The following is a 25965-nucleotide window of genomic DNA, read 5'->3' as shown; positions in this document are numbered from 1 at the left end:
ACAACCCCAGAAGTGGGAGTAGAAGACTCTTACAGCTGTTGTCCACAGCGGGTTTCCGGGGAGGGAATCCTTCTTTTAGCCCCAAAGTGCCTGGCTTCTATCACTTCATGTCTTACCTTATATTTATTGGGCATCCACTCTGTGCCAGACACCGTGGACTCAATGACACCCCCCCACCACCAACCCTACGTGGCACTTTCTCAGTATCTGGGGGGGCTTACTGCTCCCACAGAGACACCGAAACCCTCCTTCCCTTCTTACTCCTGGTTTTGCTTTTTATTTTTGAAGGAGGAAAAAAAATCAGGATTTAAAGTCGCGACTATTGTGCTAGATATGCAAAAAGAAAAAGCCAGAAGGGAATACACAAAAATAGTTTTGGGGGACTGGCCTTGCAGTGGGCTCCCCCGACCCTGCCCTATTCTCCTCTCCTTGGGTCTGAAATGCTGTTACACTGTGTGTACAACTTTAAACCGAGCGGCAAAGGCCAAGGGGGCGGGCCGCAGTCGAAGCAATTCAAGGACCTGTTTGTAGAGACGCCCCGCCCCGCAGCCCCCGGCCCCGCCTTCCCGGCAGGCTTCAGTTCACGCCCCTCCCTCCGGGCAGCCTCAGGCCCCGCCCCAGCTCAGACCTGCGCGCTCAGCCTCAACGCAGAGAACCAATCACCTTCCGTTTCCACGTTCAGTCCCTTTTCGGCGTCTGCCCTCAGCCAAAATGGCGGCACCTCGGAAGTTACCGAAGCGCCAGCAGTGGCCGAAGCAGGTCCGGAAGCTGCCGAGCGAATCCGGAAGTTACCGAAAGAGAGCAGCGGGTAAGGAGGATGGCGGATGTCATCGCAAGACTCCGGGAGGACGGGATCCAAAAGCGTGTGATACAGGAGGGCCGAGGAGAACTCCCTGACTTTAAGGATGGAACCAAGGTTCGTGTCTTACCCCGTCCCCTTAACCCCTCTGGGCGGCGCGCATGCGAGGCGGGAGGAGGCCTTAGGCGAGAGGTTGCGCATGCCTATAGAACAGCGGCCGGTGACCCTCCCTCCCGCTCACATGCAGAACTCGACGCTGATTGGTCTGAATTTAAGTCGGGGATGAATTTGGATGCGTCTGCCCCGCCCCCTGCCTTGGCTGGGTGTCTGTACTGGCCCGGGAGGCGGACTGGCAGGTTAGGGGAGTTTGACCTAAGTGCTTGCTTCTTGGACCCAGCGCTGGAGAAGAACCTGAGCTGGATACCTGGATCTGGGAGGGACCCTGGACTGGGGAGGGGCCCCCCGGGGCCTCTGGGTTGCAAGACTTCAGATCTTTTATAGATGAAGGGTGTTCCTAAAACACTTACCATAGACCAGCACCCATTGTTCAGATGGGAAAACTGAGGTCCCAGAGAACAGGCCCAGAGGTCAGGCCTGCCAGATCAGAACCCTTTGGCAGCTTTCTGATTGGTCTACCTTGCATTGTTTGGGCAGATAAAGGCTGGGAAGTAGAGCCTCCTACCTTCCTCCTCTGTACAATAAGGCCTCTCCTGTCTCCCCCCTCCCCCCCCACAAACAACCTTTCCCAGATGCCACTTGTCTGTAAAGTATGGAACTTCCCTGGGGTAGTCCCTGTGCCCAGCAGAGCGGTCATGCAGGACAGGTATATTGAGGGAAGGGCAAATCCTAGTCTGGCCCCGTGCGAGTGCTCTGAGAACAGAGGGGACTGCATAGCTCTAGTGATGATTTATATTAAGTGGGGTCCTTGCCCAGACTAGAGAAGGAGTGTGGGTGTGGCTGCCTGTCCCCATGGCGTTGGTGGCCTTGAAGAAGGCCCTGGCAAGGGAGCTGTTGGATGGAACAGACACCAGAGGGAGAGAACATTGTAAAGACAGTAAAGATCTGGGAACAATGACACTGAAAGAACAGGGACCGGAGATATTAAATGACCAATCATCAGCATTGGTTTATGCTCATTCTATAAGCGCCTTGCTAAATGCTTTTACAAGTTTATTTCATTTCCACATTGTGGGATAAGTACTATTGTTGACTTCATTTTACTGATGTGGAAACGGAGTTCAGAGAAGCAGCATGGCGCGGTGAAGAGTGTGGGCTCCTCGAACCACAGCCTGTTGAGGGTTGGGTCTTCAGACCTCTTCTCTCTGCACTCACCCCCACATGACCTCATCCAGGCTCATCTCTTAAAACAAATTCTCCATGCCTGGACTACCCCCAAATGTGTATCTCTAGCCTTTACCTCTCCCTTAAACTTGATATCTAGCTCCCTACTCACCATCTCCACCTGGATACCTGGTTGGCAACTCAGACTTAACCCGCTCCACCCATGCCTTCCCCATCTTGGGTAAGGGCACCTCTAGCCTTCCGGCTGCTCAGGCCAAAAACCATCCATGGCTCCTCTTGTTCTCTCTCATCCTACAGCAAAACCTCAAAATATGCCCAAGGTCTTAACACTTCTCCCATCACCACTCTGGTCCAGGCCGCCAGGGTTTTCCCCGGGTTATTGCAGTAACCTCCTAACTCGCCTTCCTGCTTCTGCCCTCGCCCCTCTACGACCTGCTCTCATCTCAGCAGCAGCAGGACACACATCACATCACATCACATCACATCACATCACATCACATCACATCACATCACATCACATCCCTCCTCTGCTTGGATCCACTGAGTGGCTTCCGTCTCAGAGTGAAAAACAACGCCCTCACCACACACAGCCTACAGGCCCTGGGGGGTCTACCCCTGCTGACCCCGTGACTCCGTGGTACACCCCTCCCCTGCAATCACTCTGCTTCTGCCACAGTGACCCTGCTGCTTTTTTTTTTTTTTTAATATATTTTATTGATTTTCCACAGAGAGGAAGGGAGAGAGACAGAGAGCCAGAAACATCGATGAGAGAGAAACATCAATCAGCTGCCTCCTGCACATCTCCCACCGGGGATATGCCCGCAACCCAAGCACATGCCCCTGACCGGAATCGAACCCGGGACCCTTCAGTCCGCAGGCCGATGCTCCATCCACTGAGCCAAACCGGTTTCAGCAGACCCTGCTGCTTCTTGAACTTACCATATGCGTCCCTGCTGCTATTCTTTTGGCCTAGAAAGTTAGCACCGCCTTGCTACCCAGCGATTACCTGGCTTGCTTCTCCCTACTCCCTTTAGATCTCTGCTTAAAGGTTGCCTCCCCCGGCCTTACCTGCTGCTGTTTGTTTTCTGATCCATGGCACTACCTCCACCTTCCACAGCACAGTGTTTGTTTGAGGCCCTTCTCTTTCCTATAGAGACAGTCCACGTGAGCTGCATGGGGCAGGGACTTGTTGTTCTGTGCTGTGTCTGGCACAGAGCTCAGGTACATAGTCAGTGCCCGTAACGATTTGTTGGAAGAATAACAGGAGCCAGGCTGCTGGGCTCCCACCCCAGGCCACCCACCCCCTAGCCATGGGACTTGAGCCCCTTACTGCCCTCTCTCTGACTCACTTTCCTCACTTGGGTGGTGGGTAAAGGTCAGGTGGTGACCCCTGGGCAAGCCCTGTCCCTTATGCCATCTGCAGGCTGGGAGCCGGCTTTGTTCTCGGGGCTGGGTGAGGGTTTATGCCCTTGCCTGATCCCTCATTGGCCTGCAGGCCACATTCCACTACCGGACTCTGCACAGCGATGAGGAGGGCACTGTGCTGGATGACAGCCGTGTGCGTGGCAAGCCCATGGAGCTCATCATTGGCAAGAAGTTCAAGTTGCCCGTGTGGGAGACCATCGTGAGCACCATGCGTGAGGGGGAGATTGCCCAGTTCCACTGCGACGTCAAGGTGCCTGGAGTCTTACGTCTGCCTGCAGTGCCTGCATGTCTGTCCAGCCATCCCCACTCCCCAGGCCAGGCCTCTCCCCTGGCTAGGTCACCACCAACTCCCCCTGGGCACCGCAGCACCAAGAGGGCACTGCCTTCTCCTCTCCGTTAGCCAGGCTGTAGCCAGGAGACTGGTTCTCAAAGGCAAAGGACCCGCTCAGTTCCTTGCTTCAGGTCTCTCTGGTTCCTGGTGCTCACTTGGCCCTACAGGGTCTGGCCCCTGCCAGTCCCCCCTCCCTCTCCCCTCCCTTCCTTTCCTTTCCATCTTCTTTTTTGCCAAAATTCTCCCTCCTACCTCACAGTAAATTCCTGGGTCACCACTCCCAGAGGTAAGCCTTCCTCTGGGCCTATACCAAGGGAGATGGGTTGACAGTGGGGGTGATTGGCTTGGTTTGGTGCCCAGGAAGCCCTCCCTGACTACTGGTAGTTGGCTTGAACCCCTCCTTTGGGTCCCCCAACCCAACTTGCCTTGGATGGCCAGGATCTGGTCCTCTGCCTGGGTCTCAGCTACTTCAGGTCAGGGGTGGGGCTTGTTTTCCTCCCGTTTCAAAATGCCCAGCGTGGCCCTGGTCGGTGTGCCTGTTGGTTGGGCGTCGTCTAGCACACCGGTTTGATTCCTGGTCAGGGCACATGCCCGGTTTGAGGGCTTGATTCCTGGTGGGCAGCATGTAGGAGGCAGACAATCGATGTTTCTCTCTCTCCCCCTCTCCTTCCCCTCTCTCTCTTAAAAAAATAAAATGCCCAGCATGGTCCAGCCCAGGCCCAAGACTCAGGAGTGTCTATTGGCTGGATGAGACTGCAGGGCCGGTGAGGAGAGCTGGTCAGACTGGAGTGGGGTAGTATATATATATTTGATTTGATTTCAGAAAGAGAGGGAGAGGCAGAGACAGAAACATCAATGATGAGAGAGAATCATCGATCGGCTGCCTTTTACATGTCCCCGGCATGCTCCCTGAGTTGGAATCAAACTGTGACTTCCCAGTTCATAGGCCCAAGCTCAACCCCTGGAGCCACTCTGGCCAGGCACCGGGTGGGATAGTCTATTCCCACCATCCCAGCAGCTGTTCCTAGTGAAAGGTGAAAGGTGAAAACTGGGTGCCCTGTGGCTAAGGGTCTCCCCTGTGGGTTGTGAAGTTGCTGCCCTGAACTCAGCTCTGCGATAGAATCTGAATGGGGGAGGGGGAGGGCAGGAGAAAAAGCAAAGGGACCCCAATCATGGACTCCCAGGAGGAGGAGGCCGGAGTCCCCAGGGGAAAGCCCGCCTGCGTTTTAGCAGAGTGTGGCTGAACCAGTTGTGGCCCCTCCCTGGTCCTCAGTGTCCTTTCTCAGGTGGTGATGGGCAGGGGGCTGGGCACCTTGGGCCACGCTGACAGAGCCCGTGCTGCCCACCCGTCCTGCAGCATGTGGTCCTGTATCCACTGGTGGCCAAGAGTTTGCGCAACATCGCGGCCGGCAGGGACCCCCTGGAGGGCCAGCGGCACTGCTGCGGCATCGCCCAGATGCATGAGCACAGCTCCTTGGGCCATGCCGACCTGGACACCCTGCAGCAGAACCCCCAGCCTCTCGTCTTCGACATCGAGATGCTTAAGGTGAGCGGCCGCCAAGGCTCAGGCGCCACGAACTGCCACTGCCCAGCCTCGGAGTGGGCTCCGGCCCTGCCTGCCTGCCCAGGGCTCATAGGCTCCGTGGATAGGCTGGGGTTGAGGCAGGGCAGGTACCAGAACCCCTTGTGGACCCCTGGCTGTCCCCATGGGGCTCCCTCTCGGGGCCCCTCCTTCCCTTTCAGTCTCTGTGAGGGCAGGGATCCTCACCATCTCATTCACTGTTCTGTCTCTAGAAGCTGGCACAGCGCTGGGCACATAGGAGATGCTACATAAATGTCTGTTGGGTGGTCAGTGAAGGAACTAGCGATTGTGGTCTTGGTATCCATTGTCTGGAGGCCGAGCAGCTGTGGTGCCCTGGGGCTCCCCTTGACCTGGCCCACACTCCGGCAGGTGGAGGGCCCTGGCACATACCAGCAGGACCCGTGGGCAATGACGGATGAGGAGAAGGCAAAGGCGGTGCCGGTCATCCACCAGGAGGGCAACCGGTTGTACCGCGAGGGTCACGTGAAGGAGGCCGCCGCCAAGTACTATGACGCCATCGCCTGCCTCAAGAACCTGCAGATGAAGGTGCTGCCTGAGGCTGTGGCAGGTGGAGGGGGGTCTGAGGGGGAGCCGGGCCAGGTCTCAGCACCCGTGTCCCTCTCCCTGCCCCCACACCCCCAGGAACAGCCTGGGTCCCCGGACTGGATCGAGCTGGATCAGCAGATCACCCCGCTGCTGCTCAACTACTGTCAGTGCAAGCTGGTGGCCCAAGAGTACTATGAAGTGCTGGACCACTGCTCCTCCATCCTCAACAAGTACGACGGTGAGCAGTGGGCACTGGGCGGCCGGGTGGGCAGGGGTCAAACGAGCGGCCTCCTCCTCCCTAGCACCACTGGGCACTGGGGTGCAAAGACTGAGCCTTTGCCATCACCCCCATTCTGAACTCCCCGACTCCGTCAGCTGTCCCCCACCAGGCAGGGCCGTGGGCCTCATTGTGCCAATGAGGATGAGGGGAATGGGAGGCTCTGTCCCATGATGGACCCCATGGTGCAGAAGGCATACTGGGCAGCTAGCTGGTCCCCCTCATGCCTTGCATGCCTGCTGCCACCCCCTGCAGACAACGTTAAGGCCTACTTCAAGCGGGGCAAGGCGCACGCTGCCGTGTGGAATGCCCAGGAGGCCCAGGCTGACTTCGCCAAGGTGCTGGAGCTGGACCCCGCCCTGGCACCCATTGTGAGCAAGGAGCTTCGGGCCCTGGAGGCACGGATCCGGCAGAAGGACGAAGAGGACAAGGCCCGCTTCCGGGGTATCTTCTCCCACTGACAGGGCCCTGCTCGCCCTGCCCAGCTCACCGTTGCCACTGCCAGCCCACCTGCCCCACGATATCATGCTTCTCTGTACATAAAAGCCTTATTTATCTCTCTCTGGGCCTGCCGAGCTCACTCACTGGAGAGGTGGGAGCCATCACCCCACATTTTCTGGTACTTGGATGGTATTGGGGGGCAAAGAATCAGGGTTCTAATCCCAGCACCCGATTCACCAGCTCTGAGATCTCTCTGGGCCTCAGTGTCCCTGACAGAAAAGAGGATGGTCTTAGACCTGCCACAAAGGAAGCAGTTCTTGCTGCCAGAGCTGGGGTGCCCGGCGCCTTCAGTCTTAAGGGGGAGATAGTTTGTGCTTGAGTGAGATGGTCTCCCTGCCCCTCCGGCCTCTGAGCCAATGGTCCCCTGGCCACAGCTTCTGGAGGCAGAGGTTTCAGTGAGAAGCCAAGTCTGGACTGAGGGTGGCCCTATGAACCGAAGGGCTGGCCCAGGTGGGGAGGGCCAGGTGGGCTGACTCTAGAAAAGGCCTTCTTGGGTAGAGGTGAAGACAGAGCCTTCCATGAGGCCTTTGGGGTCCAGGAAGGGCCCTGTGTCTGACCTGCTGTATGATTCTGGATCCATCCTGGCCCCCTCTGCCAAGCAGTGTCCCATTGAACTGGAAATTGTGGGCTTGGCTACCCTGAGACCAGGCAAGTGGGCCATCGGGTGGGATGTCGGTGTGTTTATTGTCATGGGTTTACACACTGAAAAGCCTCTGGTCTTGCCGCGCCCTCCCTCCCTCGGCCCTGGTCTGGGTCCTCCCCCATGAGAGGGAAGTAACACTGAGGGGCGGGCAGAGATGCAGGGGTGGAGTTGGGAGGCAGGGCCAGAGGTCTGCGCCCCCAGCCTCGCACACCTGGTCAGCGGGCCCCGAATGTGTGCATAAATCACCCAGGTCCAGCCACAGTTAGGCCTCGCCGCAGTCCAACTTGAGGCTGACGCTTCGGCCCTTGCCCCGCGTCAGCGTGGTGGGTGGTGTCCCCGGGCCCTCGCGCTCCGCCTGGCTGGGACCCCTGGAGCGAAGCAGCTGGCTCTGTTTGCGGAGGAAGTCCACAGGGGCGGCCCCGCCGTAGCTGCTCTTGGCCAGGGTGGCCCTCGAGGGTCCCGTGGGGGCGTGAGGGTGGGAGCCGGCCTCCAGTTGGCCCAGGTGGGCCACGTAGCCGTCCGACAGGAACTGTGGGCAGAGGAGGGCAGGGTGAGGGGGGTGGTCTCAGGCCCACACCGCCCTCCGTCCTCTCCAGGCCCCTGGTCTGTGCTGGCCGCATTCTAGGCCCGGCAGAGCCTGACCCGAGGCTTCTCTCAGCAGATGGGAACCGCAGGCTGGGAGCAGGCACCTGGCCTTCCTCCTGGCTCTGCCCCTCTCTAGACTCGGCTTCCTCGTCTATAAAGGGCGATTCTTTGTGGGGGGTCAATAATAGCAGCTGACATTTAGCAAGCACGTTTTTGTGCCCAGCCCTGTGCATGTTGATGTGCAGTAAATCACATGATCTTCATGATCGCTGTCAAGGTCAGGGCCATGTTATCATTTCCATTTTACAGACAGGAATTGGGGCTTAGAAAGGTCCCGGCTGGAGGGTACCATGCTGAGTGAAAAGTCAGAGAAAGACATGATCTCACTCAGATATGGAATCTAAGTAACAAAATAAACTGATGAGCAGAGCGGATCCAGAGACACGGAAGCATGGAACAGAGTGTGGAATCTGAGGGAAGGCGGGGAGGGAGGGTGGGTGGGTGGGTGGGAGGTAGTCAACCAAAGACCTTGTGTGCATATATGCATAACCTATGGACACAGACAATAGGGTGGTGAAGGCCTGGGGTGGGGGGCAGGGGTGAGCTGGAGGGAGTTAGTGGACATATGTAGTATTTTCAACAATAAAGAATTATGTAATAAATAAAATGACAAAAAAAGAGAGAAAGGCCCAGGGCCGTGCGACATGGAGTCAGCACTCCAGCCTGAGTCACCAATACTGGTCTGCCCAGCAGCTCCAGGTTGCTCTCCACCCCGTCCTAGGAGGAGCCAGGTCCCCTGAGGCCAGCCACCCTCCCCAAAGCCGCCCCCTCAGGCCCTTAGCACAGGTGGACCTATGACCGGAAACCCAGGCTCCCAGTCGCCACCCTCACTTGGCCCTTACCTGGCACTGTGCTTGCAGCTTCCGCACAGCGCGGCCCACGATGTAGGTCTGGCTGGGGGGCAGGCCCAGGGCCGCGTATACGGCCACATCTTTGGGGGACCCATAGCCAGCCACGATGTTCAGCTCCACCTGCGGCGGGTGAGGCCAGTCAGCCACCCCCGGGACAGGGCATGAGGCTGGGGGTGGGGTCTGGTGGGCTTCCTTGGGTCAGACATTTTAGGGAGTCAAGCTAGTTGGATAGAGGTGGGGCATAGAGTCCTACGTCACCCGGCCCCCCGGGGAGGCACCCTAGTTGGCCTTAAGGATAGGGGGCTCTTGGAACACGAGAGGGCAGGACCATAGGACAGTTAAGATCCCAAAGATGAGCTGAGGGCAGAGGAGATGGGCTGAGGGCAGAGGCGGGTCCCTTCCCATCGCCGCACCTCCTGCACCAGGCTCTGCAGAAACATCGCTTTCTGGCGCAGCGGGTCATGGGTGAGGCCATCGCAGAAGGAGACGACGCCGTGGGGGAAGTTGTGCTGTGACAGCCAGGCCACCACACGGTGCTTCTGCATATCAGGCCGGCCCGTTACGTAAACAATCAGGTAGCCCGCGTCCTGCCAGTGCCTGCAGGGTGGGGTGGCCGTGAGCTCCAGGTGCCAGGGTGGGGGTCGGTCTCCAGGGTGAGTCCGGGGCGCTCCTACCTGACCACATCCACAGCGCCGGCGCGCACCTTGGGGTCACTGCCCATGATGGAGACGCTGGCAGTGAAGGAGCCGTCTATGCTGAAGACCACGGCCTCGGTGCCGCGGGCCACCACTGTCAGGCAGCACTCGGCATAGGTGTGGTCGCCCCTGTGGTCCACAGGTGGGTGAGCAGGTGGTGGCGAGGTGGGCGGAGTCCCACCCTGCAGAGGAGTGGCCTGCCCCGCGCTCACCTGACCATCATTCGAACTGGGTAGACGCCAATGCCCAGCGCACGCTCAGGGGGCACCGGGAAGGTGAGGCGGCCAGAGCTGTTGGTGACCTCCGTGCCAAAGTGGATCCACTTGCCGGACAATGGCTGTGTCATGACGTAGACGTCCACCTGACGGTGAGAGGGGGTGAGCGTCCATGGCGGGGAGACCCTGGGCGCCACAAGGTGGGCTTGTCATTAGGGGTGGACGGGGCCTCGGGGAGCCGTGTGTGTGTGTGTGTGTGTGTGTGTGTGTGTGTGTGACAATAAAGACACAGGAGGCGGGACGGGAGCACCCACTTGGGGGTGTGGTCAGCTGATGGGGGCGGGCCCAAGGCCACGGTGTCCTAACCTTCTCTCCAGTGAGCGTGACCACATCCAAGGGCCCGTACATGAAGCGCCCGTTCAGCACCTGGGGGCGGCCCTCGCACACCACTGTGTCGTTCGCCCGGTGGTTGGAAGTGACGTTCTGTTGGGAGGAGAGGACATGAGCCGGCAGCCAGATGCTGGGGATGCAGAGGAAGCAGAGAGAGACAGGCACCCAGACAGGGAGGCAGGGCAGGGGCGGGAGGAGGCCCAGAGGTCAGGAGGGCCTATGTGAGTGGACTGTGACATGATCAGATGCGGAGGATGAGCTGGGGCAGGTAAGTGCCCATCAGAGACCTAACTTGCAGCGGGAAGGGGAAGAGACCCTGATTCCCAGGGGCGGGGCCAAGATATGATTAGGTGGGGCCAGGCCCCTAGGGGCTGGGACTAGACGGGAAGGCCACGTGGGCGGGGATCCAGCGGCCAGGGGCGGGGCCTCGCTTCTGAGGGCCGGAAGGGCAGTGCACCTACTCGGATCTTGACTTGCGTGCGTTTGCGCTGCCACTTCTCCCTGGGAAAGGCCGGGCTGTAGATGGACGGCTCCTCGCACTCGGCCAGCTGTGGCTGCTCCTTCTCGATCACCTGCACAGGACCAGGCTAGGTCACCGGAACGGGGTTCTGGGGCTGCCCCTCCCCCAGCCCGCAGCCCCCCATTCTTGTCTGGTTCCCAGCCCCAGGCCATATCCCCGGGCCCACCTGGCGCAGGATGAAGGCCACCACGTCTGCGGACTCCCAGTAGCTGGCGTGGAAGAGGTGGGGCAGCGTGACGGTGGGGAAGGCCGTGAGCGCCTCGGGGCAGTAGAGTGAGTAGTCAATCCGCTTGGTCCCCCACCATCGCTCCAGGACTGCACAGCCACGGTGGGCAGTGAGTCAAGGTGGCCTCCCACCCTGTGCCCACCTGCCTGGCCTCTGGGTGCTCTTCCCTCCCTGCTTTCCTCCAAGCCTGGGTGCTGGAGGGGAGGGGGCAGACCGGTGCTGGGGGCAGGGGCATTTGGCTGGCTGACTTACTCTTAACCACCTCACTGGTGGTGCTGGGGGCCGCCGGCTGGGCCTGTGGCTCGGTGCCTAACTCACTGCCCTTCCAGAAGGCACCGCTGGTAGAGGTGGGTGTTGATGGCACCAGCATCTCCAGCTCCTCCAGAAAGAGGCCCGAGTGGGTCTGCAGCGCGTCAGCTGGGGGAGGAGGGGCACCTCAGCAGCAGGTGGGGCTCCCGGGCAGCTCAGCGCCCACACCTCCGTGCCCACACCTCCGCCATCTTTCCTGCCAGCCTCCTGGCCAGGTCACGGCTGAAGCCGAACTGCTCCACATCTGCTGGCGGGCATTCTCTCCTCTCAGCTCACCCACAGCCTGCTGCATTCTTGCTGGAATGCCTGTCACCACCATCCCAATGCAGGCCCGCTTGTTTCATGGGGCCAAATGCATCCATGTACATGTGAGAACCGATGGACACACAGCACCCCTACACACACCGCAGGCCCCTCCCCGTCCACTGGTGACTGCTCTCACACGGGCAGTCACTCTGCCTCCTCTAGTCCAGTCACCACCATGGGCACAGAATGTCAGAGGGTCTGCACAATTCCCAGGGGCTGGGGTAGGGCTCGTGAGAGGTTGCCATGACGCGGGAACTACCTCATGTGTCCCAGGGCGATGGGGGCCATCCTCATCCCTGTTGGGGCCCTCCTCCTACCCCCCTTTATCTTGGAGGGGGGCATACCCAGCAGCAGGGACGTGCCATCTCCCAGGGGGAACTTCTGGTAGCGGGGTATGGCCAGTGGGGCGATGGCCTGGAACTTGGGGGCCAGCAGGGGCTCAAGACGGCAGGCGCAGGGGTCAGCCGCGTGGAAGAGGTTGTAGATCTGCTCACAGGCTGGGCGCATCTGGGCCACTGGAATCCAGGAGACAGAGTGGGAGGAGTTCACCTGGGCATTCTGGGAGGTGGGGGATGGGCAGCAGCACCCTGACATGCTGTGGGACCCTAAGCCAGCTCTTCCCAAACTACACTCCCTGGGGAGTCACCAGGGTCCTGCTTGGTGGGCCAGGCCTCTTGGCTAAGAATATGTCAGAGCCTTCGCTTTGCTGAGGGGCTCAGGAGGAAGTGGTGCGCATGCTTGTTGGACCTCCTCACCCCGGGCACCTGCGGGCGTGAGCTCCCCCCAGTGCACTGGGAAACTTGGCCTGGGCGAGCCCCTCCTTTCTGGGCCACACGTTCCCCTTCCCTAGCCAGGATATCTCACTGGTGCAGTGCGGGGCGGCAATAACTCCAGCGTCTCAGGTGAGATGGTTTGGAGGAGCCGGGGGAGGGGCAGATGAAGGACGGGGGTGCGGCCCCCATCCCATCCTGAGGGCTCACCCTCCAGGGCAGGCATCACGGTCTTGCGCAGAGCCAGCACCAGGCCCAGCGGGGAGCCGAAGAGAAAGAAGCCGGAGACCTTGAAGTCCAGGCGGGCAGCGCTGAGGGAGCCCTCAGGAGCCTCCGAGGCGGCCGGGGGTGGACAGGAGGCTGTGCTTGCCCGCCGGGGCTCCCCCGAGGAGGAGGCAGCGGTGGGGGCCACCTGCAGGCTGTGGGGGAGGGCTGCTCAGTGCTGCTGCCTCACAGCCCAGCACCGACCCTGCTGGGGAGGAGGCAGGAAGGTCACCTGTTCTGGGAGCCCTCGGGTTCAGGATTGGCCACGTCGCTGGGGGTGCGCTGGGCGGGCAGGGCCGAGGGTTCTGGGCTGCTCCGGCCCAGCCCCTCCATCCCATCTGCCAGGGGGTCCTTTACTGGGCCGATTTCCGGGGAGAGCAGCTCATTGTTCTAGAAGGAACAGGGGACCGCAAATCCTTAGGAACGAGACGATGTGGTTTCTACTTATTTGGAAGTGAGGAGAGAGGCTTGGATGCTGGGCAGGGAGTCAAAGCAAGTGGGCGGGCAGAGCCTTGGAGGGGACAGAGCGAGGCAGCAGAGGACACGACGCAGGGCACAGAGGTCATGTTAGGGGGGCAGAGCCCTAGAGATGGAGAGACACCGCCCTCCTGAGGAGCAGGGTGCGCACACTGACCACACTCCCTCGGCGGCTGCTGCCCCGGCTGCCGGTGCCCGCGCAGGCGCTGTGACAGAGTGCATCAAAGCCCAGGATCCCGCCTACAGCGTCTCCGATCAGCACCACCTGGAGAGAGGGTGGCACCATCAGGAGGGGCTGGCCGGCGATGGCGGACCCCCCAGCGAGCTCCCCGGAACGCCCCAGCTCCTGACCTGCCCGCAGAAGCCAGCGCCCTCAGCAGAGCTCAGGAAGGCGGCATAGGCCTGGTTGGTTCGGGCGATGACGGTGGCCACAGCGCTCTGGTATCGGGAGGATGAAGTGGCCAACAGCGGCAGGGCGGCCAGCGGAATGTGGTCCTGAGAGCGGGACAGGCTGTCGCCATCATGGCTGTAGGGACTCAGGCTGGAGGAACAGGAGGTGTGGTGGGTGGCTGGGGGTCTGCAGCCCCTTCACCGCCCCCTCCGAGTCCCCTTGGCCTGCGGGCAGGTGCTAGCGCTGGGGGCCTTTGTGGGCGGCGTCAGCACCCCAGAGGCCTCTGGGATGAAGCCACTGACTAGAAACTGAGGCGCAGTTCTGAGGCTGACTGGCCAAGGTGTCTGGCTTCCCGGCCTCCTCCCCGTCCCCCCATGGGGTCTTCTCGGTCCCTGGAACCCCCAGGTGGATCTCTGCAGCTTGGGGACCCTGTCCACCCCCCGCCCGCCCACCCCTGAGCAGTACTTGGAGACAAGGGCATAGGCAGCAGCACAGATGGGCGGGCAGGGCACCAGGCGCAGGGCCACATGGCCCAGCGCCTCTGGGAAGTGGGTGCGGGTGATGGCCTCGAAGGCCAGGTTCAGCGTCTGCACGTCCGCCTGCTTGGAGTTGGCATCTCCAGGGCCGGAGTCCAGGATGCTGCCGCTGTGCAGGATGAGGAAGAGGGCGTGGACCGCACAGGCCTCGGGCCCCAGCTCCCCAGCTCCGTCGAGGCCCTACGGGGCACAGCGGGCACCAGGGGTGTCAGAACAGCGGCCTGGCAGGGGGGTGGGCAGCACTGAGACACAGGTGGCTGGGCATAATCACCTCGGAGTCCCTGGGTGCTCGGGCCCGGTCCCTCATATCTTTGGCAGCCTCGGCTCCGGGGTCTGTAGGACAGGGGACAGCCGGTGAAGGAGACCGAGGGGTCTAGGGGGGTCCCTTCCTCCGACACTTCAGAGCCTCCTGCTCTTCTGCCTGCCTGAGTGGCACGCCCAGCCCCCACCTTCCTCTGACCTCTCACTCGACTGTCCCAGGTCATTTCACATTCCTGTGCCGCTCCTCTGCCCCCAGGGATGCCTCTTCCCACAATGCCTGTTTGCTTGGAAAATTCCTTCTAACTCTGCCCTGTCCAAAATGGTAGCCACTACGCTGCTGTGCCCATTTACATCGAAGTGAATTAAAATACAACTCTCGCCGGGACCGGTTTGGCTCAGTGGATAGAGCGTGGGCTTGCGGACTGAAGGGTCCCAGGTTCGATTCCGGTCAAGGGCATGTACCTGGGTTGCGGGCACATCCCCAGTGGGAGATGTGCAGGAGGCAGCTGATCGATGTTTCTCTCTCATCGATGTTTGTGACTCTCTATCTCTCTCCCTTCCTCTCTGTAAAAAAAAAAAAATCCAATAAAATATATTTAAAAAAAATACAACTCAGACTTCAGCTCCTCCGTCACATTTCAAGTGCTTGATAACCACGTGTGCCTGGTGGCTAGACCCTGTCCATCAACACAGAAAGTTCTGTTGGACGGAGCGGGTCCCGTCCTTCAAAATCCAGCTGAGACCCCAGCTCCCGTGTGAAGTCGTCCTGCCTCCAAATGAATTGCTCCATTCTTTGTGCTACGTCTGAGCCTGGAGTCCAGTCCAGCCATCCCCCCGTCCACCCATTACCCACTCGCTATCCATCTGAGTATTTAATGAGCACCCTCTCCGGACTGACATTCATTTTAGGGCCCCGCTAAACTAGGACCGACTTGTCTTTCGAGTCCCCATTGCGCGCGGGGTGCTGGCAGCCCGATCCGGGACCTGTACCTGGCGCCCCCTCGGCCTCTGTCGGGGAGGCGAAGGCGTCGATGAAGTCATTGGAGTTCCACTTGGTCATCTCCTTGGGGAAGACCTCGTCGCTGTCCGAGAAGCCTTCTGAAGGGACAAGGGGTGGCAGGCCTTTGTGTCATGGGTGGGAGACCTTTCTCAGGAACACCCCCCTCCCCCAGAGCCCACATGCTGACCGTGGGCGTCAAAGAACTCGTCTTCAGAGCTGTTCTCAGAGTCCCGGGCGATGTTCTGCATGCGCCACTCAGACAAGCTCTGAGGAGACACGCCCCCTGCGGGACCACACCGGCGTCAGCCTGGGCGTCAGCCTGATGGCTGCGCCCTCCCATCCCTGTGCTGCGGCCTCACCTCCATGCTGGGATGAGTAGGAGGAACGGGAAGATGAGGACCACTGCTTGCCGAAACTGGCATCAGGTGAGGCGTCGGGGCCCAGGGGGACCTCAGGCCCATCGGGGGTACCCGCATGGCTGGCCCCGCCCTGGGCCTCAGTGCATGGCTTCCCAGGGGGCTGGGCCTCAGGTCCCTCGCGGTCCATGTTGCACTTGGCCATGCGCTGAGCCAGCATGCGGGCTGTCTCCTCCTCCAGGGCCCGGATGTCAGCCATGCTCAGATCTGTCCACTCGTCCTGCCAGCACCAGGCCTGGCGGTGGGCGCGCAGCATCACCCGACGAAGACCTGTGGGCGCCCGGGCATCAGAACAATGCCCTCCCCACCCCAGGTCCCCTGCCACGGCGTCCACATGCTTAGCCTTCAAGGTCGGTTAAAGGCTCCCCTGGCGCGTCACCTCCCCAGAGCCGCAGCGTAGGGTAGGGCGAGTGCTGCCCAGCCGACATTTGCCTTCCTGCCCCGCCTCCTTCCTTGCCCGCCACCTCTTCCATCCCTCTGGGCACCCCAACTCCGAGCACTGGCCGCACCCCCACACCACAGGAAGCTGGAACCAATGCTTGTTTCGCTCTTTCATCTGGCTTTCCACCGATTTGTTCGGAGGAGTGAACAATTAAGGCATTAACAGCCTAATGAAATTGTTGATGGTTAATGAAGGTGTTAATAGTTAATGGAAGTGTTGGCACTTAAAAGAAGGCTGTAGGGAAAGATGATACTCAATCTGGGATCTTTTCATCTTAAGCAGGGGGATAAAGTTTAAAACCTCAATATCTAGGAAATACAGCAATAATAGTTGAATTATAATAACAAACTTCTGGAAGGGGATATATCTGAATCTTAATAGTGGTTGTATGTGAGTGATTTTGTTTTCTTATTTGTGCCTTTGATATTTTTCCAAATGTAAGACAAGGAGCCCATAAGCTAAATTTTCTCATCTGTAAATGGGAATAATAATCCTTACCTTGAGGGGTGTTGTGTGTGTTAAAGGAGATCTTGCATGTTGTGACCAACATTAGCTTTTAACATCTGGCCCAATCTCCCCCCATTTACAGAAGGGAAAGTTCCGGTGCAGAGTGGGGAAGTGGCTCGATGGGGTGTCCATAAGAGCCTGCACGTGAACCCAGGCCCCTGGACACCCCCATCCAGGCCAGCTGGCCCACCCTCAGACCTGGGAGGTGGGGCAGGGTTGAGCTGCAGGAGCTGTGGGGTTGGGTTTAGGGTGGTGTGAAACAGGGGCTCGTGGATATCATGGCCAGAGGATGGGTCTCTGGGAGCTGGGGGTGGGAGGAGCCCTGGGAATGACATCAGAGTCACAGTCTGAGCCTGCACTTTAGCACGTTGCTGGTTGGGGTTGGCGACCCTCCTGAAGGTCCCTAAGTCTCACCTGATGCACAGACGGTTTAGAATCTTTGACCTGGAGACCATGTCGCCAGCTTCTTGCCCTCCTGACTCTTACTGTACCTTAAGGCTAGTCTGCCCCGACCCTGGCCAGGCTGTGCTGCTCCCCTCTGCCTCCGCGCCCACCACATCAAGTGGGAATGATGGCTTTACGCTGTGTCCCTGAGCATCCCGGCTCAGGCGCTGGGCCGGTGCCTGCTGGGTAAATGGAACCTCCCGCGGCGTGGTGCTCACCGACATCGTGGATGAACTGCTCAATCTTGGCCTGCATGCCCCAGTACCGGAACTCGACCTTGCACAGCTTATAGGCGCACATGAGGGGCCCCGTCTGAGCTGCCTTGTGTGCCCAGTCATCAGCCAGCGGTCCTCGGCCCGTCTTCACGGAGCGGTACAGCCGGGGGTCCTCTTCTGCTTTGTACTCTCCTGGGGCCACTGCGTCCCGCACGATGTCTATGGTGTCTGAGGGGGTTCCAGCAGCACTGAGCACCGCCAGCCCCCTCCAGCCCCTGCCACCCCCCTCTGCCTCCGGATCGGGAGGACATCCTTTTGAAGGCAGGAAGCCACGGCCCCGAGAGAGCCTGGGAATTGTCAGAAGCTACCCATCGAGGCGTCAGATAGCCTGAGAGGGTCCCCAGCCCCCCACCCCGCCCCGCCACTGGCTTCAGGCCTCACCCAGGATGCGCTGTCTCCTCTCAGCCCCGCTCAGGTTAAAGACATTTGGTTGCTGGCCCCCATCAGGCAGGTAATAGGTCTCTATTTCAATGGAGAATTTCTCCACAAAGGGGCAGGTGTACCTGGGCAGAGGTTAGGAGCAAGGGTCACTGCTGTGCCCACCAGGGCTCTTCCCCTTGTGGCCCCAGGCCTGTCCCGCCCACTCACCGGGTCCGGGTGTAGGGATAAGCGTTCCAGGATTCTTCCTCCACCTGCAGGGCGGCCTTGGGCAGCAGCGCCCGGAACCAGCCTGGGATGTGGGAGCCCACGTGGTACACCTTGTGTGTGTACTGCCCACTGCCACCGGGCCCATCTGTGTAGGGCCTGTTGGCCAGGATCTCCACGCCACTGCCCTCACCACTGGACTCCTCCCGGCTCTTTTTCTGCAGTCCAGGACAGAGCAGAATGTGGAGCTCAGCTCCTGGGATCCCAGCTTTCCCTGGGCCCCTGGGGTGCTAGTCCTAGCCTTTCCAACGCCTGTGACCCTACCCTGGCCCCCTGCTGCTCCTGGGATCAGGATCACAGCTGCTGTCCAGTCCCCCACGGGTTCTGCCACCCAGCACTCATTCAGTCAGTCAAGTATCTATTGAGTGTCTGCTTCAGGCCAGGCCTTGTTTAGGGTTATATTTGTCAGGATATATTGAACAGAATAAAGACCCCTGGCCTCGTGGAACTTACGTTCTAATGGAGGCAGCCAGACACAGAAAAAGCAAATTATATGGTATGTTGGAGATAAAGTGCTATGGGGAAAAGAGAGCATAGATTAGGGTAAGGGGGGTTGAGATAAGGGTTGCTATTGCCATAGATGGGCAGAGAAGGCCTCGGGAGAAACATCTGAACATGACTTCAAGGAGGGGTGCGAGGCGCGGAGTGGACGTGGGGTGGGAGGAGTGTGCAAGCCAGAGGGGAGCCAGTGCAGGCTCCTGAGGCGGGAGCACGGTGCACACGCTGCAGGGCAGCAAGGAGGCCGGGTGGGTGGGCTGAAGAGCTGAGGAGAGTAAAAGGGGCCCTACCACTCTGAGGACCTGACCCTGGTCCCCTCCCTCTGTGGACCCCACAACCAGCTCCTGCCACACCCCTCCTAGCTGGAGAGCACTCAGATCCTGCCCTTTTATAGCTCTGGAGCCCAAGCTTGGCCCACGCCACCCCGAGGTTGATCCTGGCCCTCCTGCCCCTGAAGACCGATCCTGAAACACGTCTGGAACAGGCCTGCCTGAGGGCCTGGACCAACCCTCTCCCCTCTCTGAGAGCCTGCCGGGCCCATTTTTCTCACAGCCCAAGCCAGGCCCCTACTCCCTTCCTCTTAGCCCAGACCTCCCTCGCTTATCCTCTGGGGTCCTTGCCTGCCCCTGTGTTTCAGTTTTGGTGCCTCATCCCATCTCCCTGACCTGGGCTTTGCCGGGATCCTGCGGACTCTGGGGCCCCCCTCCCACTCCCTGCCTCTCACTCTTGCCTCCCCATGTACTCCCTACCCCTACAGGATTACAGAATCTAAGGAGGATTAAAGGAGATCAAACATGGGCCGGGCACTGGGGGGATGGGGAGCCACACTAGGCCCTTCTGCCTTTCCCCCCACGGCCCTTACGATCTCCCCCTGCAGCTGAAGGGGGACCTCTCTCTCCTCCTCTGGCCTCAGCCCTTCCCAGGCCCGGAGCAGGACTGGTGGGGCTGAGCCCCAGCCCCCTGTCCCAGGGGCGGCCTGCATGCTCCTGCATGAAGCAGGGCCCCCTTGGCCTCCCGCTTCCCGTCGCTCTCACCAGGATCATGTAGAGCTGGGCCACCTGGTACTCGTCCAGGCTCATGGGCAGCAGAATGTGGTACTCCTTGATGAGCATCCTGAAAGCGCTCAGCAGGGCGCGCGGCCTCCGCTCCGCCTGGCGCAGGGCACGGCGCGGCAGTCAGTGCGGGGCGGCGGCGCGCAGTCCCGAGCCCTGCGCGCAGGCCGAGGGGTTCGGGCCGCAGGACCCCATGCCCGGGCCCACCACCGGGGCGGCAGAAGCGAACCCAGCGCTGCCGCGGGGAGCCGGGAGCCGCAGCGAGGCTGAGCGCTGACCTCTTTTCGGCGTAGCCCCCGCCCCCCGCCAGCCCGTCGCCATGGCAACCGCGAGCTGACGCGCGCCCCCCGGAGCAGCGCGGGGCCGGCCACCCTCGCCTTTCCCGCCGCGTTCTAAGTCCCCTCGGAACAGCATCCCTCGGGGACCCGCCCCCTGGAGCCCCCGCGCCCCTCCTCCCCGGCCTGCCTTCCACAGGCGGTCCCTCGGGCCGTCTCCTGCATCCCTTTCCTGGAGTCGGTGGGGTCTCGTGTTCCCCACTCCCTTCGTCCATTTAAAACCTTGTCCCCTGGGGTGTCTCTCCACGGAGCGGCCCCGTGCGCCCCTCCTCTTGGCATCTGTCAGTGTTCCCCACACCCCACACCCGCACCTGCCTTCCAGGACCAGATAACTCACCCCTGCGCCCCCCGGACCTGCCTTCCCCACCATGGCCGGCAGCCCCGTCCTCGACTTCCCCCTCCCCAGCATCCTGCCCAAGGGTTGGCTCCTCTTCGGGCTGAGGCAAGAGTGGCTCCACCTGGTATCCCACGGGCTCCGGTCCTGAGGCACCCGCTCCACTCACCCGCGCCCGGCTCCGTTGCAGGCACCCCGCCTACCCCACCCCTTGGCACCCAGCGCGCAGGCAAGAGGCCCCAAGGTCCCCACTTCCCTCTGCTCCCCGCGTCCCCGTCCCCCGCCGTGCTCTTGGCCCGTCCCGGCTCACCTCTGGTTGAGGGCGGGCGCCCCTCACCGGGCACGGGCGGGGACGAACGGGCTGTGGGTCTGAGCCCTGAGCGTCCCCAGCCCCGGTCTCGGGTTCCAGCAGTGGCCGGACCCTCGGGAGGCGCAGCGCCGGCCCATGGCCCCGACCTTTCTCCTCGTCCGCCCTCCGGCGTCCCAGCCGTTCCTCCCCGCCACCCGCCGCGTCACTGCGGCCGCCCCGCCCCCTTCCTGGGCCTGGCGGGCCCTCCCCACCCCTGCGGGGTCCCGGCAGCCCCGCCTGCGGCGGCGGAGGCGGCCCCTTCCTTCCTTCCCCACGGCCGTGAGCGAAGAAGCCGTTCTCCAAATGCTGGTGCTCTTCACGCCTTATGTGCCTTTTGGAATCCCCCAAACACGCTTCTTTCTATTCCCACCCCGGCCCAGCCCCCGTGCGCTCGGGAATTGCGGCGGGGTCCTCTCTCTCCGCGTTCTCCCCGCCCTCACACCGGAGGCCCAGGGGAAATGCACCCCCCTCCCCGGAGTCTGGCCTGAAGCTGCTCTCTGGCTTGCCTCTACTTAGGGGGCGGGATCCCAGCGCTACGGGTCTCTAGGGTCATTCAGCCACACGCCCAGGCAGAGGCCTTTAGTCACTCGGAGGACTAGCCCCTCAAAGTGGCCCCATCTATGCCTTCCGGGTCCACAAGTCTGGCCAACCAGCCACCAGACTGTGGGCAAAGGCTGAGGCACCGGTGGGTTGGGCTTGTGGACCACACCCAGTCCCCTAAAGGCCCTGGGACAGTGGATGGCAGCACCATGCCGGAAGCCGGTCCTCTGCCGTGGCTCTGCTTCGCAGGTGCTTCGGGGAGGGAAGCAGTGCTCTCTCCCCTCTCCGAGGAGTCGGAGACGGGGTGCATTCAGAGCCTCTGAGGGCTGATTCAGCTTAAGCTGTTAGGGCATGAAGGCAGGGAGGCGTGGCGTAAGTGAACTGGCATTTCCACCTTGCCAGGCATCACCGCTAATCCAGGGGTAGAACCCTCTAGGCCCCGGCTGGTGACACTGCCCTCCAGCTGTGGGGGAGGCCGAGGCCCTGCACTGCCCCCTGGTGGCACCATGCGAAGCAAGGCCTGGCTCTCAGCTACCGGAGCTCAACTCTTTCCACTACTTAAAGCCGGGAAGGCTGAGGGCAGGCAGACAGGAGCCGGGGCCCTCCCAAGGTTAATGGACAGCACGGGGCAAGGCAGGGCCAGGCTACGTTGGCCTCTCTCCCACCCACTGCACCACTCTGAGTCTTCTCTTTCCCACTTCCTTCCCAGCCACCAGGCTTAGCAGAAGTACCAGACTCAGAAAGACTAAGAGCTGAGAGAACAACTCCAAATTATCTTTTATTTATACAAAAAAGGGGCATGTTTAGCAAAAGACACACTGAGAAAAGAGAGGCTATGGCCCAGAGGACAAGGCAGGGAGGTGACAGGCCTTCTGAAGGCCTGCTGGGGGAGAAGGGGTCTGGGACAAAGTGGTGAGAAGTCCTGGGTAAGTGCTGAGTCGTGGGGGCTACAGGAAGAAAAAAACTCCAGTTGCATCAACACTGATGGCAGCTCATGAGTGGGACTCACAGTGACCTCGCTGCTAAGTATTCCAGGGGTTCCAAGTTAGTGCTGCCAACGAGTGAGAGCCACCCCCTGGTTCCTGGAGAGTACCCACCAAGGGACACAGGACAGGAAGTGCAACTCGGGGTGAAGGCCAGGGAGAAGCAGGTGCCCTGCAGTGGCCAGGAAAGGTCCAGACTCGAGGCGGAGGTGCTTCCTGTTACGTGCGGGCGTTCCGCTCTGTCTCTGCCAGGCACTCTCTGACTAGGGCCCGGGCATGGATGATGCCTGGGGTGGGGGTGGGAGTGGGGATGGGGAAGTAACATACAGGGTCTCCAGTTCCACCCACCCCCTCCCGAAGACCCCTCTCTCCCTCCCCACCCGCTTTCCCTTCAGTTAGAGGGACCATCATCTAAAGAAAGGCTAAATCCTCAAATGTATCCTGTTGAAATACAAATTCCCTGGTCCCTCCCTGGAAACCAACTAATTTTCAATTCAGTTCAATACACCTATGGATAGTAACCCTGCCCCTAGTCTAGGCTGGGCTCAGGTGGCCTCCAGCGGTCCGTCCTTCCTGGGGGTGGGGGCCTGGCCTCACTCACCTCTCTTCAGGCGCTCCATGGCGCTCTTGCTGCCGGCATAGGTGGGCCGGATCTCTTTGCCCATCTCCTCTATGACCGACAACAAGTCCGTGTAGGTGCTCTGGGAGCCCTGGGCGCCGGGTGGCTTCATTGCCTATGTCAAAAGAGAACAGGGTAGTGAGCTCAGGCCCTGGGGCAGATTGCCAGTCCCCAGCCATAGGCAAGCTCTCGGCCCCACTCACCTGCACATAGCCCATGGAGGGCGGTCCAAAGTCGTTAAACAGTGGTCTGAAAGGGGCAGCAGCTCCAGGCACCGAGCCCGATGGCGAGGGGACACTTCCGGCTGCAACAATGTGCGAGTTAAGGAGGTCAGAGCGGGACAGGGACTTCTCTTCCTAGCGTTCCAAGCCCCCGACTGGCCCGATTCCTTCCAAAGGGATGCTCATTCCAGGGTGCTCAACTTCAGGGACAAACCCCTCCCCCTGCATCCCACCCGACCCTTACGCGACCGCGCCCACTTCACAGGCAAACAAACTGAGGCTCTGGGAGTGTAGGGGACAGGCCCAGAACTGCTCAACTCAGGGCCGCCTTCTTTTCGAGACCTCGACCGCCCGGGCAGAAGAACAAGGATGGAGCTGGATCCTCACCTGTAGGGACTGGGGTGCCGGGCCCAGGGGTGCTGGAGCCCGGGGTGCTGCTGGGGGCGGGGGCGATGGGTTTGTAGGACATCCCCAACTCTTGGGTGCGGCGGCCGGCTGCCGGCCGCTCCTCCGGGGTTGGCTGCCTGGCCACTCAGCTGCGCTCTGATTGGCAGGCGGGCTGCACGCCCCTAGTAAATAGAGCTCTGGCCGGAAGGGCGGACAGGCACAAACGCTCTCTCACTCCCGATTGGTGTGCAAAGATGTCACTCGGACCTCCTCATTGGCCGAGACCGGCCCCAATAGGCCGCAACCGCTGCTGATTGGTCGCTGCCTTCCGGACCTCGCACCTGTCTGCTTCGGATTGGGCGGTGCCCGTCGCCTTCTGCAATTGGAGAGTTCGCGGCTCGGCACCGCGCGCTCTCAAACCGATTAGTCCCAAGACTCGAGAGGCGGGGCCTCGGAGCCGGGACGGGAGTCCAGTCACCGGCGGTTCCCCCTGAGGGGTCTTCAAAGGTGCGGGCACAGCCTCCGCGCCTCACTCGCGTGGCTTCGCACGTCCGCTCCGCGCCGCCCGGCCTCGGTTTAGCTGGGGTTGCTGTAGCCTCGGTCCATGTGGGCTGCTGTGACCGCCGCCAAGGAGCGCGCCTTTCCTCCGCCCGGGACGCCGGAGGACGCAGGGCTTTGACGTTCCGAGCCCTGCGTCTCACCCCGTGCGCTTTTACGTCACCTTTCGCCGGTTCAACAACCTGTTCCCGATCTGCGCACGCGCCCTCCGAAAGCATTCGTTTGTTTCTATGGAAACGGCTCCCTCACCCACACCGCCGGCGCACCTATTCCTCCGAATTGCCTTGTTCTCGGGTCTAGGCTAGTGTTGGATCCAAGGGCGACTCACAGACCCTTCAGCCTGCTCCTCCAAGGCCCCCACGTAAGGACAATAGTAGGAACAGCTGGCCTTTGTTCAGTACTGACTGCATGCCAGGCCCTGTATCCAGAAAGAGGATGGACTGGAGCCAGGATGACAGTGCGAAGCGCACATCACCCCCACGAGCGATTTTCTCTTGGGCAAGTTGCTTACCTCCATATGCCTCAGTTTCTCCGTCTACGAACGTGGAGACGCTAATCACTATCGCACAGGGCTGTCGTGTGGGTTAAATAATTATTTATAAAGTGTTTATTGTTTTGTTCTCTTTTCTGTCCCACTCCAGTGCCTCCAAATCCTTCCATTTTTTCCACCCAGAACCTTACCCTCAAATCTCATTCCTCGCTACCCGAGATCTTACACTCTCTCCAAACACTAACCCTTTCTCCCAGGCTGCTTCTCGCTGCAAACTGTCTTTGTGTGCCCTCCATGCCTCCAAGTCTATAGTTTTTCCCATCCCCAGGACATTCATTCACTCATCCAACAAACGTTTTCTTTCTTTTTCTTTTTTTTTTTAAATAATTATTTGTTGATGGTTAAGTACCACAATAGATACTGGTTTTCTTTTTCTTTTCAAAAAATATTTTTATTTATTTCAGAGAGAAAGGGAGAGGAAGAGAGAGAGAAACATCAATGATGAGAAAGACTTATTGATTGGCTACCTGCTGCATGTCCCCACAACCTGGGCATGTGCCCTTGACTTGGAAGTGAACCCGGGACCCTTCAGTCCCCAGGCTGATGCTCTATCCACTGAGCCAAACCAGCTAGGGCATCCAACATTTTCTGACTCTCCTATATCCCAAGCCTTTGCTAGACATTGATATGGAAATGAATGGCCATGGCCTCTGTCCTCAAAGAGCTCCTATTCTCAAGGAAGACACAGGCAAAGGCACACAGGGCAGTAAGACAGTGTGGAGGCTGGGACAGGGAGCATCATGTTTAGCTTAATATAGATACAGTTGGTGACATGTCGCAACATTTATAAATGTGTATATATATATATATATATATATATATATATATATATATATATATATATATATATATACAGGTTACTGTATACACATATCTCCTCAAACTATATCAGCTGAGAGGGCTTAGAAGCAATCTAGTGTCCAGCTCTTGGTTTCTAACACCATTCTCCAATAAAATGAACCAGAGTTCCTTGCAGAAATGGCTGATTCAAGGACTAGGGCAGGAAATATACAACCTGATCCCAGGGCATTTTGTAGTGCAGAAAGTAATAAAATGCTGACAACAAAAACAAAACCCCAAAGGAGAGTTAACTTGGGGTGGTGAACACACAGTACAGAGGGTGTATTATAGAATTGTCACCTGAAGCCTACATAATTTTATTGACCAATGTCATCTCAATAAATTCAATAAAAAATAACAAGGAAAAAAACAATAAATCAGTAGAGAGAAAAAACAAACCTACAATGACTGGGGTATGTGAAAGGGAGACAGGAGCACACTGAAACAGCTTCCAATGGCCCAAACTGGGACCGTTTGAACAACAGAACAAATGAACTAGTATTGGATTATAACTTAAAGTACAGAATAAATACCCGAGTCCATATGGGTGCTAACACATGATTGACTGAATAAGCAAATAAATGAGTAAGGGGTGGGGGGGGAGAAGAGACCTATCTTGCATACAGAAGAATCCCAATCCCAAATAATTTATGTCGACACTCTGCTCTTAAACGTGGGCTATGCATGGTTATTTCCTTCCAAAGAGTA

General features: G+C 59.6%; 3 protein-coding genes across 6 annotated transcripts; 1 reads left to right on the top strand and 2 right to left on the bottom strand.

The window, feature by feature from the left end:
• The first annotated feature begins 704 nt into the window (after positions 1–704).
• On the top strand, positions 705–6823 carry AIP (aryl hydrocarbon receptor interacting protein). Of its 2 annotated transcripts, XM_059709898.1 has the most exons (6): positions 717–916; positions 3597–3776; positions 5215–5403; positions 5809–5985; positions 6082–6223; positions 6518–6823. In XM_059709898.1, the coding sequence occupies exons 1-6, from the start codon at positions 818–820 to the stop codon at positions 6721–6723; spliced, it is 993 nt and encodes a 330-aa protein (XP_059565881.1). In that variant the 5' UTR covers positions 717–817; the 3' UTR covers positions 6724–6823. The 2 variants fall into 2 exon arrangements, with proteins under 2 accessions (XP_059565882.1, XP_059565881.1); XM_059709899.1 differs by lacking the exon at positions 3597–3776 and having other exon boundaries at positions 705–916.
• Positions 6824–7428: 605 nt separating this feature from the next.
• PITPNM1 (phosphatidylinositol transfer protein membrane associated 1) lies at positions 7429–22810 on the bottom strand. Of its 3 annotated transcripts, none has more exons than XM_059709896.1 (24): positions 22684–22810; positions 19524–19640; positions 17935–18149; positions 17728–17849; positions 17290–17514; positions 15622–15948; positions 15450–15545; positions 15253–15360; positions 14273–14334; positions 13931–14181; positions 13426–13615; positions 13232–13339; positions 12830–12987; positions 12544–12752; positions 11908–12078; positions 11201–11365; positions 10889–11037; positions 10664–10774; positions 10179–10295; positions 9810–9958; positions 9577–9726; positions 9316–9499; positions 8894–9022; positions 7429–7935 (listed from the first exon to the last, which is right to left on the bottom strand). In XM_059709896.1, exons 2-24 carry the CDS (start codon positions 19599–19601, stop codon positions 7669–7671), a joined length of 3741 nt encoding a protein of 1246 aa, XP_059565879.1. In that variant the 5' UTR covers positions 19602–19640; positions 22684–22810; the 3' UTR covers positions 7429–7668. The 3 variants fall into 3 exon arrangements, with proteins under 3 accessions (XP_059565879.1, XP_059565880.1, XP_059565878.1); XM_059709897.1 differs by lacking the exon at positions 22684–22810 and adding an exon at positions 21066–21185; XM_059709895.1 differs by lacking the exon at positions 22684–22810 and adding an exon at positions 20521–20728.
• On the bottom strand, positions 21853–24044 carry CDK2AP2 (cyclin dependent kinase 2 associated protein 2). The gene is made up of 4 exons (XM_059709900.1): positions 23310–24044; positions 22905–23005; positions 22684–22816; positions 21853–22369 (listed from the first exon to the last, which is right to left on the bottom strand). Exons 1-4 carry the CDS (start codon positions 23389–23391, stop codon positions 22302–22304), a joined length of 384 nt encoding a protein of 127 aa, XP_059565883.1. The 5' UTR covers positions 23392–24044; the 3' UTR covers positions 21853–22301.
• Positions 24045–25965: the final 1921 nt, after the last annotated feature.

This window comes from Myotis daubentonii, chromosome 9, assembly GCF_963259705.1.
Source record: "Myotis daubentonii chromosome 9, mMyoDau2.1, whole genome shotgun sequence".
NCBI classification, from domain to species: Eukaryota; Metazoa; Chordata; class Mammalia; order Chiroptera; family Vespertilionidae; genus Myotis; species Myotis daubentonii.
This window is presented reverse-complemented; position numbering and strand designations above follow the sequence as displayed.

Bases quoted from the DNA above. Each gene is read 5' to 3' on its own strand.
- AIP (XM_059709898.1), top strand. From the start codon at position 818: ATGGCGGATGTCATCGCAAGACTCCGGGAGGACGGGATCCAAAAGCGT. The intron at 917-3,596 runs GTTCGTGTCTTA...ATTGGCCTGCAG, and splicing joins ACTTTAAGGATGGAACCAAG to GCCACATTCCACTACCGGAC. The intron at 6,224-6,517 runs GTGAGCAGTGGG...CACCCCCTGCAG, and splicing joins CATCCTCAACAAGTACGACG to ACAACGTTAAGGCCTACTTC.
- PITPNM1 (XM_059709896.1), bottom strand. From the start codon at position 19,601: ATGCTCATCAAGGAGTACCACATTCTGCTGCCCATGAGCCTGGACGAG. The intron at 15,546-15,621 runs GTGAGGCCGCAG...GTGGTCCCGCAG, and splicing joins CTACTCATCCCAGCATGGAG to GGGGCGTGTCTCCTCAGAGC. The intron at 12,079-12,543 runs GTGAGCCCTCAG...CCTGGATTCCAG, and splicing joins CGTGATGCCTGCCCTGGAGG to TGGCCCAGATGCGCCCAGCC.
- CDK2AP2 (XM_059709900.1), bottom strand. From the start codon at position 23,391: ATGTCCTACAAACCCATCGCCCCCGCCCCCAGCAGCACCCCGGGCTCC. The intron at 22,817-22,904 runs GTGAGTGGGGCC...CTTTTGACATAG, and splicing joins CCTCCATGGGCTATGTGCAG to GCAATGAAGCCACCCGGCGC. The intron at 22,370-22,683 runs GTGAGTGAGGCC...CCCCCACCCCAG, and splicing joins CATGGAGCGCCTGAAGAGAG to GCATCATCCATGCCCGGGCC.